The sequence below is a fragment of the Centruroides sculpturatus genome, unplaced genomic scaffold, assembly GCF_000671375.1.
Source record: "Centruroides sculpturatus isolate CEXI.00-Female unplaced genomic scaffold, Cexi_2.0 scaffold396, whole genome shotgun sequence".
In the NCBI taxonomy this organism is placed as follows: domain Eukaryota; kingdom Metazoa; phylum Arthropoda; class Arachnida; order Scorpiones; family Buthidae; genus Centruroides; species Centruroides sculpturatus.
Genome location: NW_019384590.1, coordinates 411,357 through 432,145, shown reverse-complemented (window position 1 = coordinate 432,145; position 20,789 = coordinate 411,357). Strand labels below are relative to the sequence as shown.

General features: G+C 29.7%; 2 protein-coding genes across 2 annotated transcripts in view; both read right to left on the bottom strand.

Moving 5' to 3' along the window:
• Nucleotides 1–2,940: 2,940 nt before the first annotated feature.
• On the bottom strand, nucleotides 2,941–6,672 carry LOC111624735 (otoferlin-like). Its single transcript, XM_023367658.1, has 12 exons — nucleotides 6,517–6,672; nucleotides 6,262–6,430; nucleotides 6,072–6,181; nucleotides 5,852–5,995; nucleotides 5,675–5,771; nucleotides 5,250–5,443; nucleotides 5,053–5,187; nucleotides 4,704–4,969; nucleotides 4,448–4,618; nucleotides 4,225–4,379; nucleotides 3,507–3,646; nucleotides 2,941–3,362 (listed from the first exon to the last, which is right to left on the bottom strand). The coding sequence occupies exons 1-12, from the start codon at nucleotides 6,634–6,636 to the stop codon at nucleotides 3,270–3,272; spliced, it is 1,794 nt and encodes a 597-aa protein (XP_023223426.1). The 5' UTR covers nucleotides 6,637–6,672; the 3' UTR covers nucleotides 2,941–3,269.
• Nucleotides 6,673–8,393: 1,721 nt separating this feature from the next.
• Nucleotides 8,394–20,789, bottom strand: part of LOC111624733 (otoferlin-like) — a 169,561-nt gene continuing 157,165 nt past the window's right edge. Inside the window, 27 exon segments of the mRNA XM_023367657.1 lie at nucleotides 8,394–8,759; nucleotides 9,525–9,625; nucleotides 9,827–10,005; nucleotides 10,078–10,268; nucleotides 10,335–10,382; nucleotides 10,458–10,556; nucleotides 14,374–14,462; nucleotides 14,607–14,746; nucleotides 15,401–15,555; nucleotides 15,624–15,794; nucleotides 15,880–16,145; nucleotides 16,229–16,363; nucleotides 16,426–16,619; nucleotides 16,851–16,947; nucleotides 17,028–17,171; nucleotides 17,248–17,357; nucleotides 17,438–17,606; nucleotides 17,693–17,854; nucleotides 18,118–18,252; nucleotides 18,324–18,485; nucleotides 19,202–19,336; nucleotides 19,419–19,543; nucleotides 19,636–19,828; nucleotides 19,894–20,046; nucleotides 20,134–20,250; nucleotides 20,325–20,418; nucleotides 20,673–20,773. Of these exon segments, the coding sequence (XP_023223425.1) occupies nucleotides 8,579–8,759; nucleotides 9,525–9,625; nucleotides 9,827–10,005; nucleotides 10,078–10,268; nucleotides 10,335–10,382; nucleotides 10,458–10,556; nucleotides 14,374–14,462; nucleotides 14,607–14,746; nucleotides 15,401–15,555; nucleotides 15,624–15,794; nucleotides 15,880–16,145; nucleotides 16,229–16,363; nucleotides 16,426–16,619; nucleotides 16,851–16,947; nucleotides 17,028–17,171; nucleotides 17,248–17,357; nucleotides 17,438–17,606; nucleotides 17,693–17,854; nucleotides 18,118–18,252; nucleotides 18,324–18,485; nucleotides 19,202–19,336; nucleotides 19,419–19,543; nucleotides 19,636–19,828; nucleotides 19,894–20,046; nucleotides 20,134–20,250; nucleotides 20,325–20,418; nucleotides 20,673–20,773 (3,846 nt within the window). The 3' untranslated portion in view covers nucleotides 8,394–8,578.

Sequence of the window (20,789 nt, the reverse complement as noted above, 5' to 3'; positions counted from 1 at the left end):
AACTCTTTTATGTGATAACTAGATGAGCATATTGGTAAAGGCATCAGCCATTTGAAGGCTCGGGTTCGTGACAGTGAACTCAAAAATTTTAATGTGAATTGATCCGAATATGTCGGATGTTGTTTCACATCAATGCCACACATCTGATCCTATTGTGAGCATGACTAGACTCATAATACATATGAAAAAAGTTTTCTTAGCATCGAAGAATTGAAATTTGGTACTAAAGATTAAGGAGGATTTAAGGAATCGGATGGCTAAGACGGTAAAGAAATCAGCCTGGCGCTTTAGAGATCCAGTGTTGAACCCATGGACATTCAACCATGTCTCTGACTACTTGGCAACTTCCATTATGTATTTGTGAGCCTGATCCATATGATAGGTATAATTAAAATTTCGAAACCCATAATTGATGTAATTTAAAAAGCAGTTCATGTTAGTGCTTTTGGGTGGAAAGAATTAAAGATACTGAATAATTCATTATCAATTCTAAATATTCTTAGTATTTTGATTTGTATTCTTTGTTTTTAATGATGCCATTAATATTCACATTAATACATAGACTGCTGCACAAATAAAGTTTAATTCTTTTCAGGTTTTAAGAATTATAAAAATTTACAACTGAAACAACANTAGTGGAAAATTACAAATTTTAATTTAAAATTAAAATAAAAACATTCATTTTTATTATTTAGGTGTAAAAAGATATGTATTAGATTCAGAGCAGGATTTACACATTAAGCTAAACATCTGCAGCTTAAGAGCCTCTCACACTACCAAGAATATAATTTAGGATTTTTACAATTTTTTGAATTTGTAATTATTTGATAGAGGAGAAAGTACAGTACCTCTTATATAATATAGTTTTGGGCCACAACAAAGTGTAAATCCGGCTCTGGTTATGGTTATCAGTTGCTTTATTTGAAGAGAGTTTTTGAATTTGAGAAAGACTGGTGCATAGAGAAACATTATATAAAAAAGGTTTTTAAATATAGAGAATATTGTTTTAGTGCTACCATTTTTATAACAAAATGGGATTTCTTTTGAGTTTAGTTTAGTTTAATTTCCAAAAAAAGATTCTCTTTGGAAACTAAACTAAACTTTAAGTGATGCAAAGTATCTACAAATTTTACAGAAATTGCTAAATATTTTGTAAATGGCATCGTTAACCGACTTTTGAGCCACTCTAAACCATAGAAGAAAATTGAAATAAAGCAATAAGTTATTTATTTTTCTTTACATGTTATTATGTATAATAATTTTCTATACATATAAATACATATATTATACACAGAGTGTCTCAAAATCAGTTAACTAACTTTTAGGTCATCCTATATTTTATTCAAGAATATATTTTTAAATATATACTCAAATTACAAAGCTCTAATACTTTCACTACTCCCAAACTATTCAGTTAACTGACTTTTGAACAATCATACGCCTGTATATAAGCATATATAAGTTAGAATCTTTAAATTACTGACCCTTGAAAATAACACGGTTAATCGACTTTTGGGTCACCCCTATATATTATGCAAGAAATTATACATCGAAGAAAGGTACAAAATTTTAAAACAGCCTAATCTAAAAGAAACACTAATACGTTTAATTACACATATTGTCCATTTTTTTTACTTTTAGTTATTCACATTACCTTAGATTTACATTCATCCTCCAGAGTCGCGCCCACCAAAGACTGAGAGGATAAAACCATTGAATACTTGTAGTTTGTCGCGGGATCAGGCCTCACCAATGGGCATATTATGTGGAGTTTTCAGGGTTTTTCACCTACCTAACACCTAAATATGGGTCAGTTTTCTATAAAAGTCCTCCCTGGAGGCATCTTCTGTTGATAAATCTCCCATGTGTTGCGTTGCAGTATCCCACCAAAGCGATCAACCCCCAAAAATCACATCCATATCTGAAAGTTATGGATAGAAGTGTGGATATCTGAAAGGGTGCTTCCTCGAAGTTATTGTTTCTCAACTATGCTCAATGTTTCGTAACTGCACCTTTATGCACTACAGAAATTAGCTAAAGCCTTATCGCTAGGACGTTTTCATTCAATTAGTTCGTTTACATTATGATGATTTCTTTGGATTTGTACAATTTTTTTAAGACGGCTCTGCAAAATTTAATAATTTCAGTTTAATTTTGAAGATGTTTTACTCGAAATTATCTAAAGTTAATCATTTCAATTAATTAATACAAGTCTTTTTAATACACTTAACTCTTCTGATTTAATTCAACGCTCAGGACCAAACTTACACAAAGTTTTAATCTTAAGGATCACGATATTCAAATGATAAGGCCTTACGTTTACAAAGAACTCCCAAGTTAAAAAATTACATCTTAGTGTTTCACGCTATGAGGCCAGAGTTTATGACTTTACGCTTATAAATGTATTATAAATTTTATGGGAAAAGGCCTTTCATACCATCAATTTTATGAAAAAAAGGGCTTCTCATATAAATTTCGTAGGGGAGGCTCTAGGGCTTCTCCCTAGAGCCTCAACAAGTTTAAACCAGATNTAGAGGAAGACCTCGAAAGACTTGGAGAGATAACATCAAAGACTGGACTGGAAAGGATTTAAGAGAAGCCTGGAATAGAGAAACATAGAGAGGAATAGTTCATCAAATGCAACCCTCTGTAGAGAGGATGCCACTGGATAGATAGAATAAGAAAATCATACATTTCAATAACAGAACGTAAGATTGTAGCTTACTATATCTAACTCTAAGGTAATTCAAAAGTTTCTATACAAAACACAGACCGTCTGAAGAAACCTTTGTCATGTGTGTGTGTACACATATCAGACACGTTAACATGCACTTAAACATGCATTCAGTTAAGTATTGTTTATATATATATATACATATTGTATGTTGTGGGTTATATGTGACTATATAATAAAGTGTAGCTTCTGCCTTTGCTTATATACAGTACAGTGATTTCTGAATCGCTCTGTACAAAGAATTTCATTAAAGATAAGGCAATCCAACACATTAGCGATCTTCAAGATGTTCCTGCTGAGAGAATTTTCAATCGGAAACTGGCTCTTACTGAAGTGTTAAATACGTGAAGAAAACCTTGAAATTTCACGTAGCCAGCCCGTTAGTAAAGTGTAAACCCACGACCAAACTACCAGTGTTTAGTGGTATTATCTACTCAGCCACTGCTGAGAACTACAATGTATAAGAATTCATTAACCATTCTGTATGAATTAATTGTAAAATATGAAATATATATATTATGTAAAATATTAATTTTTACCTTTTAGGTTTTCTTGGAGAAATATCTGTTGGTAATTTCGGTAATGGCATATCCATAGGAAACATATCTACCCACATTTCTAACTTTCCCTAAATGAATGAAGTAGAAGAGATAAATAATATATGTAAATTTATTGGTTTCAACATTTAGTTGAAAATAATATCTACATACATTATTTAATATTATTTCTAGATTATTTAGATAGATATTATTTAATATAGATGTCTGTTAACCTGTTCAATTCCTGGTTTATCTGGATGATAGAGAGGTCTGGTTTCTACATGTTCCGGTACTAATTTACAACCCACATAAGGTATTTCGTGCCAACGATGTAAAATTGCCAATGCTAAATATTCTTCATTTAATTTTGTACCTAAAATAAGAGTAACAATTATTTATATTTTCTTCGATTAGAATTATTTGTTAAAAATAAATAATTTTATGGCTAAAAATATATTTAAAAGTTCTTAAGGTAATTAATATAAGTCGTTAAATATAATTGAAACAACACTAAAAAGATTTCAACGAAATTAAGTGATGATTGGTTAAGGGAAAATATAGGCGTAATCGATAATCTATTCTTCAACCAATCATCTTTATTAAATTCATATCCTAATCTAACGTCATTGAAATTTATTTGGCGCGCTATCTTTTATATTAAGCAGAGGACTACTTACATTTTATGCTTAATTTAAGAAAATGATTTGCTCAAATATATTTTTAAAATAATGTTTTTAATTTTTATTTTCTTGTATTTCAAAAATATAATTCTAACTTAAAATAACTGCAATTCGCACTTAAATTTTACATAAAAGATATCTAACAAAATAAAAAAATTCAATATTTTTTATAATTACATAAATATTAATAAATAAATTTAAGAAAAATACTTAATTTATAATAAATTCTTAGTAAATTGTTAAAATATTGAATTTAGAATACTAAACTGACCTTCTTCTTCATATTCAGATTGAAAATTAAATACTTTGGTACCAATTCGGACTCGATTGTACATAAAAACTGGCCCTTCAAGTTTATTATCTTTACATAATTTGGCAAGAATCTGTACAGGTTTCATTGGATCTCTCCATTGACTCGGCCCAGAACTATAAATAATCATGTTTGATTATACAGATTCAGGTTGAAATGATTTAAATAAAATTAAATAAATTACGTTTCATATTTTTGAGCAATACCACACGTTGCCCTATGTTTACTATAGAATCTATTCTCTAAATCCAGTTTAGTTTCTCCGATGAGATCATCACTTCCAAGAAGATCCCAATCAAATATCTGAACTGTGAGCAAGGAATCTTGTGGAAAAGTTGCTTCAAATTCGAAACATCTACATTAAAAAAATATATTCCCTGAGTTAATTTCAGTTTTTACTGAAATTTCAACGTCTTTTCAATAAGAACATCAAAACTAACTTTCCAAAAACTGGATTTAACTGCTTGGAAATGTAATTTTCTTTGTCACTTGTGCGTTTATTGCCTAAATTGATAACTATATATGGATCAGCTTTACCATTCAGATCGGCTGGATGCAAGTCTGTTGCCTTAACTATATAAATTCGGATTAAGACGTGGATAGGATCATTACTGGGAATGCCATGGAACATTCCATTTTGAAGTTCAGCACCAGGAACTTCTTGTAAAGATTTCGGTAGAGGGTATTTGTATACTTGCAAAGAGCCCTTAAATCAATTAAAATGTATAAGTTTTACTGTTTTTACTCACAATAAAACGAAAAATTAACTAAATTTACAGATTCATTTACCTTAAATATTCCAACGATTCTGTTTTGGTCTTCAAGTTCATCTCCCGTTCGTTTGCCACGGAATAACTCAAAGGAGTGGAGCCATTCTTTAAAGCCATTAAAATCCGTAACGCTCTCTAACTCGCAAGGATAAATCTATAGGAAAATATTAAAATATCTACACATAACCCAGATTGATCAATTCAAAAAATATTTACCTTTATTTGTGATTCATTCATTGCTTCTTTTCTCTGTGATTTTGGTGATAATCTAGCAGCTAATCGGACGGCGGTAGAAGTTCCTTTAAAGGTTCTCCTCTTCCTCTCAGCTTCAGGAAGATGCTGATATTCTAACCTCTGGAGCTCCTTCTCCATCTTTTTTGTATCCTTTGCACTTAGTTGATCAGGATCAACTGAATTAAAAGAAATAAACAAGAAAGTATTTGCACTTTAATGCTCTATTTTCACGAATTCATCTCAAAGTTTATAAAATAAAAAACTAAAACAATAAATTAAATCTACCATCTTAATATTTAAATGAAATTTATTTTCTGTATACAAATATTAACTGTTTAGATGGATAAATGAAAGTTTAAAATGTGATTTACTCATAAATTATAAAAGGAAAATAGCTTCAAACTTACCCTCTCCATTGCATTGCACTTCCCCATTCATGGTTACTGAAGGTTGTGGGCTTACGCAGTTTGTATTATTTTGATTTTCTGTACCGTCTTTGCTGTCCTAAATAACATTATGCTTCAATTAAACCACTATTTTTAATTATTCTTATATACACTGTATATATAAATATATTCTTTGACCTTTATCATAGTTTCGTAGGATGCGAAATATCCACTCCACCAATCTTTGTTACTTTCATCATCTGACAAAGCTTCTTCTGCTTGTTGCTTCTTCTTTTGTCTGTTTGCTTCACTTTTTAGTTCCTTTTTACTCTTTTTCATTTGCTTAAATATAATTTAACACATATTTTTATTTACTTTTCATTAATTTCTACGTTTGTTTTCTGTAAAAAATACTCACTCCTTCAATTGTTAAATTAATTTCTTTCATGTTAATTGCGTGAGTATCTGCATCAATCTGTATGACCGTTTCTTCAACAGGAACTGATAGAATATTGCGGTTGTTAAAGTCTAAATAACAAATTTAATATGATTATAATTATTTAAATCAAGAAAATAATTGTAAAATACAAGAAAATTGCTATGTTTACTGTATGTTTGCCTCGAAGAGTCTTGTTCCTTTTTAACAATAGGTCTATACATGAATTTCTGCAAAGCACTAATAACATGAGTTCCTACAAGTGTGAATCTACCAAAACTGCGACAGTCCATAACCCGAATGGTTAGAGGAGGGCAATACATTTCCTGATCAGGTAATTCCTATAAAAATAAAAATAGCAACAATTCAAAATATAATTTTTTCTTAATAACATAATATGTAAATTCTTTAATGTTACACATCTTACCACATCAAAATGCTTGACCATAACAGAGAAATTTGGATTTTTCTTGCAATTTAAGATAACTGATGATTGCAAAACGTGTCCTGCACATTCAATATCTACTCTAGGACGATCCACTGTCATCAAGTGAACCCTTTTTAACTCTCGAAGACCCCAAAACAGCACCTGAAACAACCTTTCATTTTACTCTTCTATTTACTTTTTCCACTTACACAAATCTCGTTTATAACCCATTTTATTCAATTAAAATAGCTAAAATCTGGCAATTGTTTAATAGAAACATGGATTTAATTGCTTTATAATATATTTATACGCGTGTATAAACCCNGGCTAAATTTAATATATATCAATATATATGTGTGTATATATTTTATATATATATGTAGTATATTTTGGTTAATTTAATCAAAAAATCTTCTAAAATAATTTCAAAATATACAACACTTTTCAAATGTATTGCTTACATACATAAAACTGTACAAACGAACATAAAATATGTGGATCTAAATGTTGATATAAGTTAGGCCCCCAACATCTTTTTTACTGTGTATCCGGGCATAGAATACACAAACAGAGCTAAAATGAGCACGAGCATGGCACCTATAAGTATTTTGATAATCATCCATTTATAATTGTGCCATATGATGTAACGGATTGACTTCAATGGATTCAAGAACCAAATAAATGACGAGTCTGGCCGACTAGAATTAAAATAAAAAAAGATCAATTGTTTTTAGTTATATACTATTATGATAATAATAACATGAATAACATAACTTTAATTGAAAAAATATATCGAAAACGTAAAAATAAATAAATTAAATAAATATTTTCATATGAATATAAGCAGTTCTCTGTCAAAAATATACGGTAGGATAAACAATTTTAAAGTTACGATGATCTTAACGAAGATTCAAGAGACTCCTCCTGCTTATTTTCCTTATTTGGTAAATAACTCCGCCCATTATGTTTCTTTAGCTAATAGCAGTTTACGTAATTATATCAGCAACCAATCAGTTTCAACAATATGTAAAAATTTTAAGATATTATATCTTCTGTATTAGTTAAATGACAGTCTATATTCATAAGAACATTTAATTATTATTTTTTTTTTTTATTATCCATTTTCTNTTTTAAATATAGAGAATATTGTTTTAGTGCTACCATTTTTATAACAAAATGGGATTTCTTTTGAGTTTAGTTTAGTTTAATTTCCAAAAAAAGATTCTCTTTGGAAACTAAACTAAACTTTAATTGATGCAAAGTATCAGTTACATCATTATTAATGAATTCTATATTCCAGCAAACAACTAATAAATTTCTTAAAATTTTATTAAAATTTATTTAAATTAAATGTTAATATTGAAAAATTAAATTTAAAATAATTTTATTTAAATTTTTATTAAGTATTATTTAATTCGAATTAAACATTTTAATTAAAAAAAATTAATTTGAAAGTAATTTTTAAAGCTGGATTACTTTTTTTTTAAATAATAGAATTATAATAATATTAAAAATAAGAGTTTGTTATTGTTATGCAGTGTTGTCCAAAAGTCAGCTTACCGAAATAACCTTACAAAATACATTTCGGTTAACTGACTTTTGGGCCACACTGTATTTATTTCTTAAGTTTTAAGAATTCAATAAAAAGATAATTTTACATTTTCACTTAGATTTATGAGTAAAATCTTTAGTGAAAAATTTTTATTATTATTTTATCATTTAAAATCTTTACGATTTCATTTATCTAATTTATTTATTTTTAATTCAAAATATGTAGAAGAAACATTTCTTAAATATATTTTTATATAAAAAATTAAATATTATATTCACTTTATTATAAAAATTAAGCACTTTTTTTTCGTTTAAAGATGGCTAAATTTAATATATATCAATATATATGTGTGTATATATTTTATATATATATGTAGTATATTTTGGTTAATTTAATCAAAAAATCTTCTAAAATAATTTCAAAATATACAACACTTTTCAAATGTATTGCTTACATACATAAAACTGTACAAACGAACATAAAATATGTGGATCTAAATGTTGATATAAGTTAGGCCCCCAACATCTTTTTTACTGTGTATCCGGGCATAGAATACACAAACAGAGCTAAAATGAGCACGAGCATGGCACCTATAAGTATTTTGATAATCATCCATTTATAATTGTGCCATATGATGTAACGGATTGACTTCAATGGATTCAAGAACCAAATAAATGACGAGTCTGGCCGACTAGAATTAAAATAAAAAAAGATCAATTGTTTTTAGTTATATACTATTATGATAATAATAACATGAATAACATAACTTTAATTGAAAAAATATATCGAAAACGTAAAAATAAATAAATTAAATAAATATTTTCATATGAATATAAGCAGTTCTCTGTCAAAAATATACGGTAGGATAAACAATTTTAAAGTTACGATGATCTTAACGAAGATTCAAGAGACTCCTCCTGCTTATTTTCCTTATTTGGTAAATAACTCCGCCCATTATGTTTCTTTAGCTAATAGCAGTTTACGTAATTATATCAGCAACCAATCAGTTTCAACAATATGTAAAAATTTTAAGATATTATATCTTCTGTATTAGTTAAATGACAGTCTATATTCATAAGAACATTTAATTATTATTTTTTTTTTTTATTATCCATTTTCTGTTATTTCCATAGTTTATAAATTAAAATATTTTATAAAATTTATAATTTCAGAGTTATCTTTGTAATTTTATTAAAAAATAATGAATTATTCCACAATTATTTCCCTATAAAGAATTTTAAAAATATATAATAAATCCCAAAAGTTAGTTAACCATTCTAAAAGATAATTTCTCTCTCATTAAAATACTTTGTCATACAATTTAGTATCGAGTAAACTGAAATAAATTACGGTTAACTAGGTTTTGGGCCACCTTGTGTAGAGAAAGAAAAATTCATTACAAATTATAATTATTTGTTTTTAAATATTATTTTAAAGTAAAAACTATTAAATTTACTGTGGTTTGTCTAATGGATCCGGTTCATTTCTTCCTAATCCAGCTGGATTTTTCTCAGCTTCTTCTTTTGTTAATAAATGAAGTTCTGCTTCTACTTTCCCCTGAAATTTTTCATTTTTATCTCGTTAAAATGTTAAATTTTATATAAAGAAATCTAAAAATATTATAAAATAATATTTAATAAATAATTTCATATTATTCTATAAATATTTTCTATGAGGTAGCAAGAAGAGTTACGTTAAGTATAGTTTTTAAAACTTCAAAGAAAAATTTATAAATTATAAAATATATATAAAACAAACCGTTAACTCCATTTCGTCATTTTCTTTCTTAACAAAAAATGGCCACCACCCCTTTATCCTCCTTTGTTTAAATAAAGAAACAACAGGAACAGTTCCATCCGATTTCAACATATCCAAAGTGCATAATTTTGAAGATTTGGCACCACGTGGGAAACGATTTAAGTCTAAAGTTATTGCTCCTAAATGAAAGAAAGTAGCTCAAAAATGTATTCCGAGAACCAATATTATAGACAGAAATAAAAATACGCTACCCAAAAAGTCATCAGCAGAAAAGTGATCCGCATCCCAAACTTGCAATTCTAATCTTGCTGGAATCTTACATTCTGTTTCATCCCAAGAAAAAAGGGATTCTTTGCGAGAGATTACTATCTTCTCTTCAGCAGGTAAATAATCAAAAGGATAAACAAACCTCCAATTGAAGTTACCTTCACCTGTAAGAGACCTGTAAATAATTTTATTAAAATGTATAGAATCTTTCATCATAACGACTCTTTTTATTTAATCATACCTATAGTGGATATCTGTGCATTGCGTGTCTTCTGGACCTTTCAGCCACCTGAAATATGTTTATAAAACATTACAAAGAAACAATTTAAACATGAAAACTGTAGTAAAAAATTGATTTAATTACCCTTTGACATAGATATCGCTCATTTTCTCACCCGTGAAGAATGCATCATCTTCCAGAACAACATCATCTGTATTCCATATTATAACGCGGAGTTCGTAACTAAAATTTTAAAAATTTATGTATAATATCTTAATAATATGTATCATTTCTAGTGAAATAATAAGAAAATGAAACATGGAAGGCAACGGAAAACCACCATGTTCTATTTCTTTTTTTCCAAGACTTGATGAACATTGAACGAAGTATAAATGAGATATGCACAAGTACAGATGGGACTCCTGGGTCTGTCCTTGTGCAGTATGCTACCAGAGAGAGATGCTGCGGACATAGTCTGGATTTCCTGGAAACGAGTGCTTCAAATGACGTGCCTGGATTAAAGCCGTCTGGAAGTCCTGGTGTCGATAAAGGAAAGACAATCAGAAAAGCAGCTCTTAAAGAAAGTCTAAGAGTGGGATGCTGGAATGTGAGGTCCCTTTATCAAACTGGAAAATTGGCCAATGTCATCAGAGAAATGAAGATTCTGGGAATATCGATTCTTGGTATTTCCGAGGTTAGATGGACAGGAAGAGGCGATATAAAAACAGAAGAAGGATTCAGATTCATATATTCAGGAGGAAAGGAACATGAACGAGGAGTTGGATTTATCCTTGATAGGAAAACATCATGTAAAATCGACGGATATTGGCAAATATCGGATAGAGTCATTGCCTTGAGGATCAAGATGAAACCAAGAGATATGTTGATTATCCAAACATACCTACCTACTACAGATCACACAGACGAAGAAGTAGAGGAAGTATATCAGCAAATAAACCAATGTCTTCAAGGAAAAGATAATAGAGATATTCTCCTAATAATGGGGGATATGAATGCAAAAGTTGGAAGAGGAAGAGAAGGAATTGTTATTGGCCCCTGGGGACTTGGAGAACGTAATGATAGAGGTGAAAGATTGATTGATTTCTGTAGGGAAAAGGACTTGACTGTGATGAACACATGGTTCAAACATCACGAAAGAAGACTTTATACGTGGAAAGCCCCAGGATCAAGGGGAATCGAAGTTAGAAATCAAATAGATTTTATTTTGATTAATCATAGATACAGGAACACAATTACAAATATAAAAACATATCCAGGGGCGGATTGTGGCAGCGACCACAACCTCTTGCTCTCCGTGATCCGAGTTAAATTGAAGCACATAAAAAGAAATAGAAATGATAAAAGAATGAGAATTGATGATTTGAAGATTAACAACATTAGGGAAAAATATGAGAGTATGACTAATAATAGACTTCAAAATTTAAATTTGGAAGGAAATGTGGAAGAACTTTGGGAGAATATGAAAGGGGAAATTAAAGAAAGTGCTTACCAGGTTTTGGGAGAGGAGAGAAGAAAAGCAAGAAGACCTTGGATTACGAAAGAAGTGTTGGAGAAAATGGATGAAAGGAGAAGATGGAAAAGCGCAAATACATTAGATGCTAAAGAAAAATATAGAACAATCGATAAACAAGTGAAAAGTATGGCAAGAAAAGCTAAGGAAGATTGGCTAGACAGAATCTGTCATGAATTAGAAGAACATGAAGTGTCTCAAGATCTGAGAAAGGTCTATCAAAACATTAATTTAATCTCAGGAAAAAAAAGAAGAGTAAAAATTGGGGCAATAAAGGATGAGAATGGAGAAATTTTAATGCAGAAGGAAAGGCAATTAGTAAGATGGAATGAATATTTGACAAAACTTTATAAAACAGAGGATAACATGGAATGTAAACTGGAAGAGGAATATGACGATGATGAAACCCCTAAATTTCTGGAGGATGAAGTTGAGGCAGCCTTGAAAAAATTGAAGAATAAGAAGGCACCTGGAATTGATGGCTTGCATGGAGAATTGCTTAAGTCAATGGGTTTTGAGGGAAGAAGGATTATAAGTCATGTTCTTAATAAAATTCTTGCAGAACAACAACTACCCACAGACTTTACTAATTTAATATTTATACCTATACCCAAGATAGCAGGAACACTGGAATGCGACAAACATAGAATAATAAGTTTAATAAGCCATATGTCAAAAGTTTTAACTAATACTATCTATAGAAGAATAGAACCGAAAATTGAAGCAGAACTAAATGATACACAATTTGGTTTTAGAAAGAACAAAGGAACTAGAGAGGCCATTACATTAATTAGGCTTATTGGAGAAAAAATGATTGAAAAAAACAGAGATCTTTATCTGTGCTTTGTGGACTATGAAAAGGCGTTTGACAATGTTAACCACACAATTTTATTTGAAATACTTCAAAAAATTGGAATAGATAAAGGGATAATTAAAATTATTCTCTTTTTATACAAAAATCAGAAAGCAATAATAAAAATTGATGAGAAAGAATCCAACTGGATAAGGGTGGAAAAAGGAGTGAGACAGGGATGCGGACTTTCACCACTGTTATTTAATATTTACAGTGAGTGGATGATGCGAGAAGCACTTGAGGATTTTAACGAAGGAGTGAAAATCAATGGATGCTTAATAAACAACATAAGATACGCTGACGACATAGTCCTGCTGAGTGAAAGTAAAGAGGGATTACAGAAAATTCTGAATCGACTGTTCAAAACTGGATTGGAGAAATTCCATATGAAAATAAATGAAAAGAAGACAAAAGTAATGAAGGTTTCAAAGAAGGAAGATATGGAGGAATTCCAGATCATTCTGGGAAATAAGGAACTTGAAAGGGTTAAAAAGTTTGAATACCTGGGAAGCTGGATAACAAGTGATAATAGATGTAAAATGGAAATTAAAAGCAGAATTAATAAAGCAAAAGCTGCCTTTTATCAGATTTATCATATATTAACAAACAGAGGCCTTAACATAAAACTGAAAATAAAAATCCTAAGGACAATGATCTGGAGTGTACTAACATACGGATGTGAGGCATGGACTCTTACGCATGAAATGATGGAAAGAATTAACTCATTTGAAATGTGGTGCTTGAGAAAGATGCAAAGAATAAGTTGGACGGAGAAAATAACAAATGAGGAAGTTTTGGACAGGCTGGGCTTGAGGAGAAGGTTGCTTATAAATATCCAACAAAGAAAGGTACGATATGCTGGACATTTGGCTAGAGGATCAGGAGGACAACTACTAAAGACGGTGATTGAGGGACTGGTGGAGGGGACAAGACCTAGAGGAAGACCTCGAAAGACTTGGAGAGATAACATCAAAGACTGGACTGGAAAGGATTTAAGAGAAGCCTGGAATAGAGAAACATAGAGAGGAATAGTTCATCAAATGCAACCCTCTGTAGAGAGGATGCCACTGGATAGATAGAATAAGAAAATCATACATTTCAATAACAGAACGTAAGATTGTAGCTTACTATATCTAACTCTAAGGTAATTCAAAAGTTTCTATACAAAACACAGACCGTCTGAAGAAACCTTTGTCATGTGTGTGTGTACACATATCAGACACGTTAACATGCACTTAAACATGCATTCAGTTAAGTATTGTTTATATATATATATACATATTGTATGTTGTGGGTTATATGTGACTATATAATAAAGTGTAGCTTCTGCCTTTGCTTATATACAGTACAGTGATTTCTGAATCGCTCTGTACAAAGAATTTCATTAAAGATAAGGCAATCCAACACATTAGCGATCTTCAAGATGTTCCTGCTGAGAGAATTTTCAATCGGAAACTGGCTCTTACTGAAGTGTTAAATACGTGAAGAAAACCTTGAAATTTCACGTAGCCAGCCCGTTAGTAAAGTGTAAACCCACGACCAAACTACCAGTGTTTAGTGGTATTATCTACTCAGCCACTGCTGAGAACTACAATGTATAAGAATTCATTAACCATTCTGTATGAATTAATTGTAAAATATGAAATATATATATTATGTAAAATATTAATTTTTACCTTTTAGGTTTTCTTGGAGAAATATCTGTTGGTAATTTCGGTAATGGCATATCCATAGGAAACATATCTACCCACATTTCTAACTTTCCCTAAATGAATGAAGTAGAAGAGATAAATAATATATGTAAATTTATTGGTTTCAACATTTAGTTGAAAATAATATCTACATACATTATTTAATATTATTTCTAGATTATTTAGATAGATATTATTTAATATAGATGTCTGTTAACCTGTTCAATTCCTGGTTTATCTGGATGATAGAGAGGTCTGGTTTCTACATGTTCCGGTACTAATTTACAACCCACATAAGGTATTTCGTGCCAACGATGTAAAATTGCCAATGCTAAATATTCTTCATTTAATTTTGTACCTAAAATAAGAGTAACAATTATTTATATTTTCTTCGATTAGAATTATTTGTTAAAAATAAATAATTTTATGGCTAAAAATATATTTAAAAGTTCTTAAGGTAATTAATATAAGTCGTTAAATATAATTGAAACAACACTAAAAAGATTTCAACGAAATTAAGTGATGATTGGTTAAGGGAAAATATAGGCGTAATCGATAATCTATTCTTCAACCAATCATCTTTATTAAATTCATATCCTAATCTAACGTCATTGAAATTTATTTGGCGCGCTATCTTTTATATTAAGCAGAGGACTACTTACATTTTATGCTTAATTTAAGAAAATGATTTGCTCAAATATATTTTTAAAATAATGTTTTTAATTTTTATTTTCTTGTATTTCAAAAATATAATTCTAACTTAAAATAACTGCAATTCGCACTTAAATTTTACATAAAAGATATCTAACAAAATAAAAAAATTCAATATTTTTTATAATTACATAAATATTAATAAATAAATATTGTCCAAGTAGACAGTATATACACAGAAATGTAAAAGAGTAAGGCACAGAGGTAAGAAGTATTAATAAATAAATTTAAGAAAAATACTTAATTTATAATAAATTCTTAGTAAATTGTTAAAATATTGAATTTAGAATACTAAACTGACCTTCTTCTTCATATTCAGATTGAAAATTAAATACTTTGGTACCAATTCGGACTCGATTGTACATAAAAACTGGCCCTTCAAGTTTATTATCTTTACATAATTTGGCAAGAATCTGTACAGGTTTCATTGGATCTCTCCATTGACTCGGCCCAGAACTATAAATAATCATGTTTGATTATACAGATTCAGGTTGAAATGATTTAAATAAAATTAAATAAATTACGTTTCATATTTTTGAGCAATACCACACGTTGCCCTATGTTTACTATAGAATCTATTCTCTAAATCCAGTTTAGTTTCTCCGATGAGATCATCACTTCCAAGAAGATCCCAATCAAATATCTGAACTGTGAGCAAGGAATCTTGTGGAAAAGTTGCTTCAAATTCGAAACATCTACATTAAAAAAATATATTCCCTGAGTTAATTTCAGTTTTTACTGAAATTTCAACGTCTTTTCAATAAGAACATCAAAACTAACTTTCCAAAAACTGGATTTAACTGCTTGGAAATGTAATTTTCTTTGTCACTTGTGCGTTTATTGCCTAAATTGATAACTATATATGGATCAGCTTTACCATTCAGATCGGCTGGATGCAAGTCTGTTGCCTTAACTATATAAATTCGGATTAAGACGTGGATAGGATCATTACTGGGAATGCCATGGAACATTCCATTTTGAAGTTCAGCACCAGGAACTTCTTGTAAAGATTTCGGTAGAGGGTATTTGTATACTTGCAAAGAGCCCTTAAATCAATTAAAATGTATAAGTTTTACTGTTTTTACTCACAATAAAACGAAAAATTAACTAAATTTACAGATTCATTTACCTTAAATATTCCAACGATTCTGTTTTGGTCTTCAAGTTCATCTCCCGTTCGTTTGCCACGGAATAACTCAAAGGAGTGGAGCCATTCTTTAAAGCCATTAAAATCCGTAACGCTCTCTAACTCGCAAGGATAAATCTATAGGAAAATATTAAAATATCTACACATAACCCAGATTGATCAATTCAAAAAATATTTACCTTTATTTGTGATTCATTCATTGCTTCTTTTCTCTGTGATTTTGGTGATAATCTAGCAGCTAATCGGACGGCGGTAGAAGTTCCTTTAAAGGTTCTCCTCTTCCTCTCAGCTTCAGGAAGATGCTGATATTCTAACCTCTGGAGCTCCTTCTCCATCTTTTTTGTATCCTTTGCACTTAGTTGATCAGGATCAACTGAATTAAAAGAAATAAACAAGAAAGTATTTGCACTTTAATGCTCTATTTTCACGAATTCATCTCAAAGTTTATAAAATAAAAAACTAAAACAATAAATTAAATCTACCATCTTAATATTTAAATGAAATTTATTTTCTGTATACAAATATTAACTGTTTAGATGGATAAATGAAAGTTTAAAATGTGATTTACTCATAAATTATAAAAGGAAAATAGCTTCAAACTTACCCTCTCCATTGCATTGCACTTCCCCATTCATGGTTACTGAAGGTTGTGGGCTTACGCAGTTTGTATTATTTTGATTTTCTGTACCGTCTTTGCTGTCCTAAATAACATTATGCTTCAATTAAACCACTATTTTTAATTATTCTTATATACACTGTATATATAAATATATTCTTTGACCTTTATCATAGTTTCGTAGGATGCGAAATATCCACTCCACCAATCTTTGTTACTTTCATCATCTGACAAAGCTTCTTCTGCTTGTTGCTTCTTCTTTTGTCTGTTTGCTTCACTTTTTAGTTCCTTTTTACTCTTTTTCATTTGCTTAAATATAATTTAACACATATTTTTATTTACTTTTCATTAATTTCTACGTTTGTTTTCTGTAAAAAATACTCACTCCTTCAATTGTTAAATTAATTTCTTTCATGTTAATTGCGTGAGTATCTGCATCAATCTGTATGACCGTTTCTTCAACAGGAACTGATAGAATATTGCGGTTGTTAAAGTCTAAATAACAAATTTAATATGATTATAATTATTTAAATCAAGAAAATAATTGTAAAATACAAGAAAATTGCTATGTTTACTGTATGTTTGCCTCGAAGAGTCTTGTTCCTTTTTAACAATAGGTCTATACATGAATTTCTGCAAAGCACTAATAACATGAGTTCCTACAAGTGTGAATCTACCAAAACTGCGACAGTCCATAACCCGAATGGTTAGAGGAGGGCAATACATTTCCTGATCAGGTAATTCCTATAAAAATAAAAATAGCAACAATTCAAAATATAATTTTTTCTTAATAACATAATATGTAAATTCTTTAATGTTACACATCTTACCACATCAAAATGCTTGACCATAACAGAGAAATTTGGATTTTTCTTGCAATTTAAGATAACTGATGATTGCAAAACGTGTCCTGCACATTCAATATCTACTCTAGGACGATCCACTGTCATCAAGTGAACCCTTTTTAACTCTCGAAGACCCCAAAACAGCACCTGAAACAACCTTTCATTTTACTCTTCTATTTACTTTTTCCACTTACACAAATCTCGTTTATAACCCATTTTATTCAATTAAAATAGCTAAAATCTGGCAATTGTTTAATAGAAACATGGATTTAATTGCTTTATAATATATTTATACGCGTGTATAAACCCCAAAAGAAATAAAAACTTTAATTTTTTATGTAATAAAATTAAAATTTTAATATTTATGACTCATAAAAAAGACATTTCTATGTAAAAAAAACTGGACTTACTTCAATTCTATATTTAGATAAAGTGGGCCTTATCCCTTTAGGAACAGGTAAAACTGGTCCTCTATCCGATCTCCACAAATTTTCTTTAGGTTGAGGTAATTCTGGAATCTCTCCCTTTTCTTCACATTCAGATACCTAGAAATTAATGTACACATTGTAAATTACATTTTTTAAATATTTTTGGTTTTAATTAAGTTATAGAATACCTGTAACAATTCGAAAGTAGCCAATAATTCTCCCGCCTGTTCTGATCCTCGATATATATCGTACCATTCCAAAATAGGTGGGAAATCAGGCCGACTGTACGGTTCATCCTCGAATTTCACGTGTGGTCTTGCTACGGTTCTACCAATAAATTCAGATTTTCCCTGAAATTTAAACGAGAAAATGTTATTAGAGGTATCAGGAAAGTACAACACTCGTACACTCAACAAAACTATGTTGAAGCAGCGCATAAGATTATCAGGAAAGTAAGATGCTCGCAAATTCAATAAGACTAGGTTAAATCAATGCATAAGGTTATCAAATAAAATAACTTTAATAAAATACTCGACATATTTGCATTATTAATTAAAGGAACAAGAAATAAACAAAAGAATGGTATAAAATTTTAAAGTGTACCGTACATTACTTATATAAGATATATGTAAGATATTGTAGAATAAATTGATATGAATATAGATAATCTTCTGTGATACATATAATATTAAACAACAATTAATTTAAAAATAAAAATAAGTGAAGATTATATAAATTTTGGTCAAGTTTTCAAATTATATCTTCAACCAATTATTGCAGACGAGAGAACAAAATGAACCAATCGCCGTTAAGTTAACCATATATTTAACCAATTATACTTAATCAGATTTAAATTGACATCGTATGTATATCGCAACGGCCGACATATGTTTATAATTAAATTAATTTTGCTGTTCTTTATTCATTTTATATGGTAAAGTCTATATAGATTCTTATATAGATAAGAATTATTAGAAAAGATATTTTTTTATTTTTCTAAAGAGAAAGTACTCTTTTTTCTCATATTTAAAACAATAAAAAAGTACAATTTTTGGTAGATATATACCACTTTATCCTGATCGAAAATCTCAACAACAATAACAGGTGGATCACTCTTGATGTCCTCTTTACTTCCATTGACTATAACTTCGGGAAAGAGCAACATTTCATCCCAAGTAGGGCTAAGAGTTTCATCTATCACCTACGACGAATAATTCCAAATTTATAAGTTGCAAAATAAAATAATTTACAATAGCAAAAAAAATAATTTTCGAGAAGTTTACCTGAGTTGTTTGACTTTGATCTGAGAAAATGACTCTGGCAAATGGATCAGATAAACCAGATGAATCAGAACCAATTAAAGATCTTGCTTGATACATATGGGCTCTCAGTTGAAAATGTTGCTTCTCTGATTAAAATTTATATAATAAATATTTTCTTTAATATTTTTACATTTTTCAAATAATAATAATAATTTAAATTTATATAAAATTTACTTGCCGGAATAATGTAATATAGTAGGAGGTGATGCCTGTGGTTTGTCGGCGTTTTTAACATCACTAGTTACTTCGTATCCTTTAGGCAATCCTTTCAAGTAATGCTTCTTATGTTTAGTTAAACTTAACCACATATATACTTGCAATTTGGCTTGAACCGCCCACCCACCCGGGCCTGAACCTTTCTTTCCTGGCAACTAAAAGTAATTTTGTATCAATTACTAATCATCATAAATTAATATAATGCTACAAATTTGCATACCTTAAGGAATAAAGTTTGAGTTTTTCCACAAAATTTGCCACTTTCTTCTTCTACAATCGAGAACATCAGCTCTCGACCTGGTATCCTCTGATATGCAACCCTTTTCCCACCGCTTATCATCCAAACGAATATATCTGGAAGAGCGTGTTGAGGCTGAAAATATGGTAATTTTTTTTAAAATTTTAATTTAATGTGTACAAAAATTCGTTAAAATTTAAAAAATTCTTAAATTATACGTACATCTTCGACTAAATCTTTTAATTTTTGGAGAATATTCTGAGTACTTCTAAGCTTTTCTTTTAAGGTATTTTTGTTAACTAATGGCTTCATAGCCCTTACCATAGTTGCTATATGATCCTAAATTTAACAATATTGTATATTTTTTTTCGTTTTAAATAATTCATTTTAATTATTAAATTTTATATATTTACCAATTCTCTTTGACAGAGTTTCATTCTCTCTTTGTCTAACTTGGTTTTTCCTGAAGCACTTCCACCTGCTCCTTTAGCAACCGTTAAATAACGACTACAGAATTAAAAAAAGTTCATCATTCTGAGTATTGTTTTAAAGCATTTTCATGACGAAATACCACACAGCATGAAGGGAGGGGAATTAGAAAATGGCTCGAAACATACGCATTTAATGGACGGTACAAATAAAGCTTATCACATTGTTTTACAAATCATATGACATATCGCTAGTAACTTGTGTGCATATGGTATAGTTAAGTTAAACCACCGAATTTCATTAAATTTACAGTTTCATATAGTTTTAATTACCTGCAACCCGATGATAATTCTTCTAGAACACCCCTTAATCTTCTGTCAGCGTGGGATTTTTCTAACCTTATCATTTCTTGTACATCAGAAAGACCTTCATCCTTGAAATAACATCAT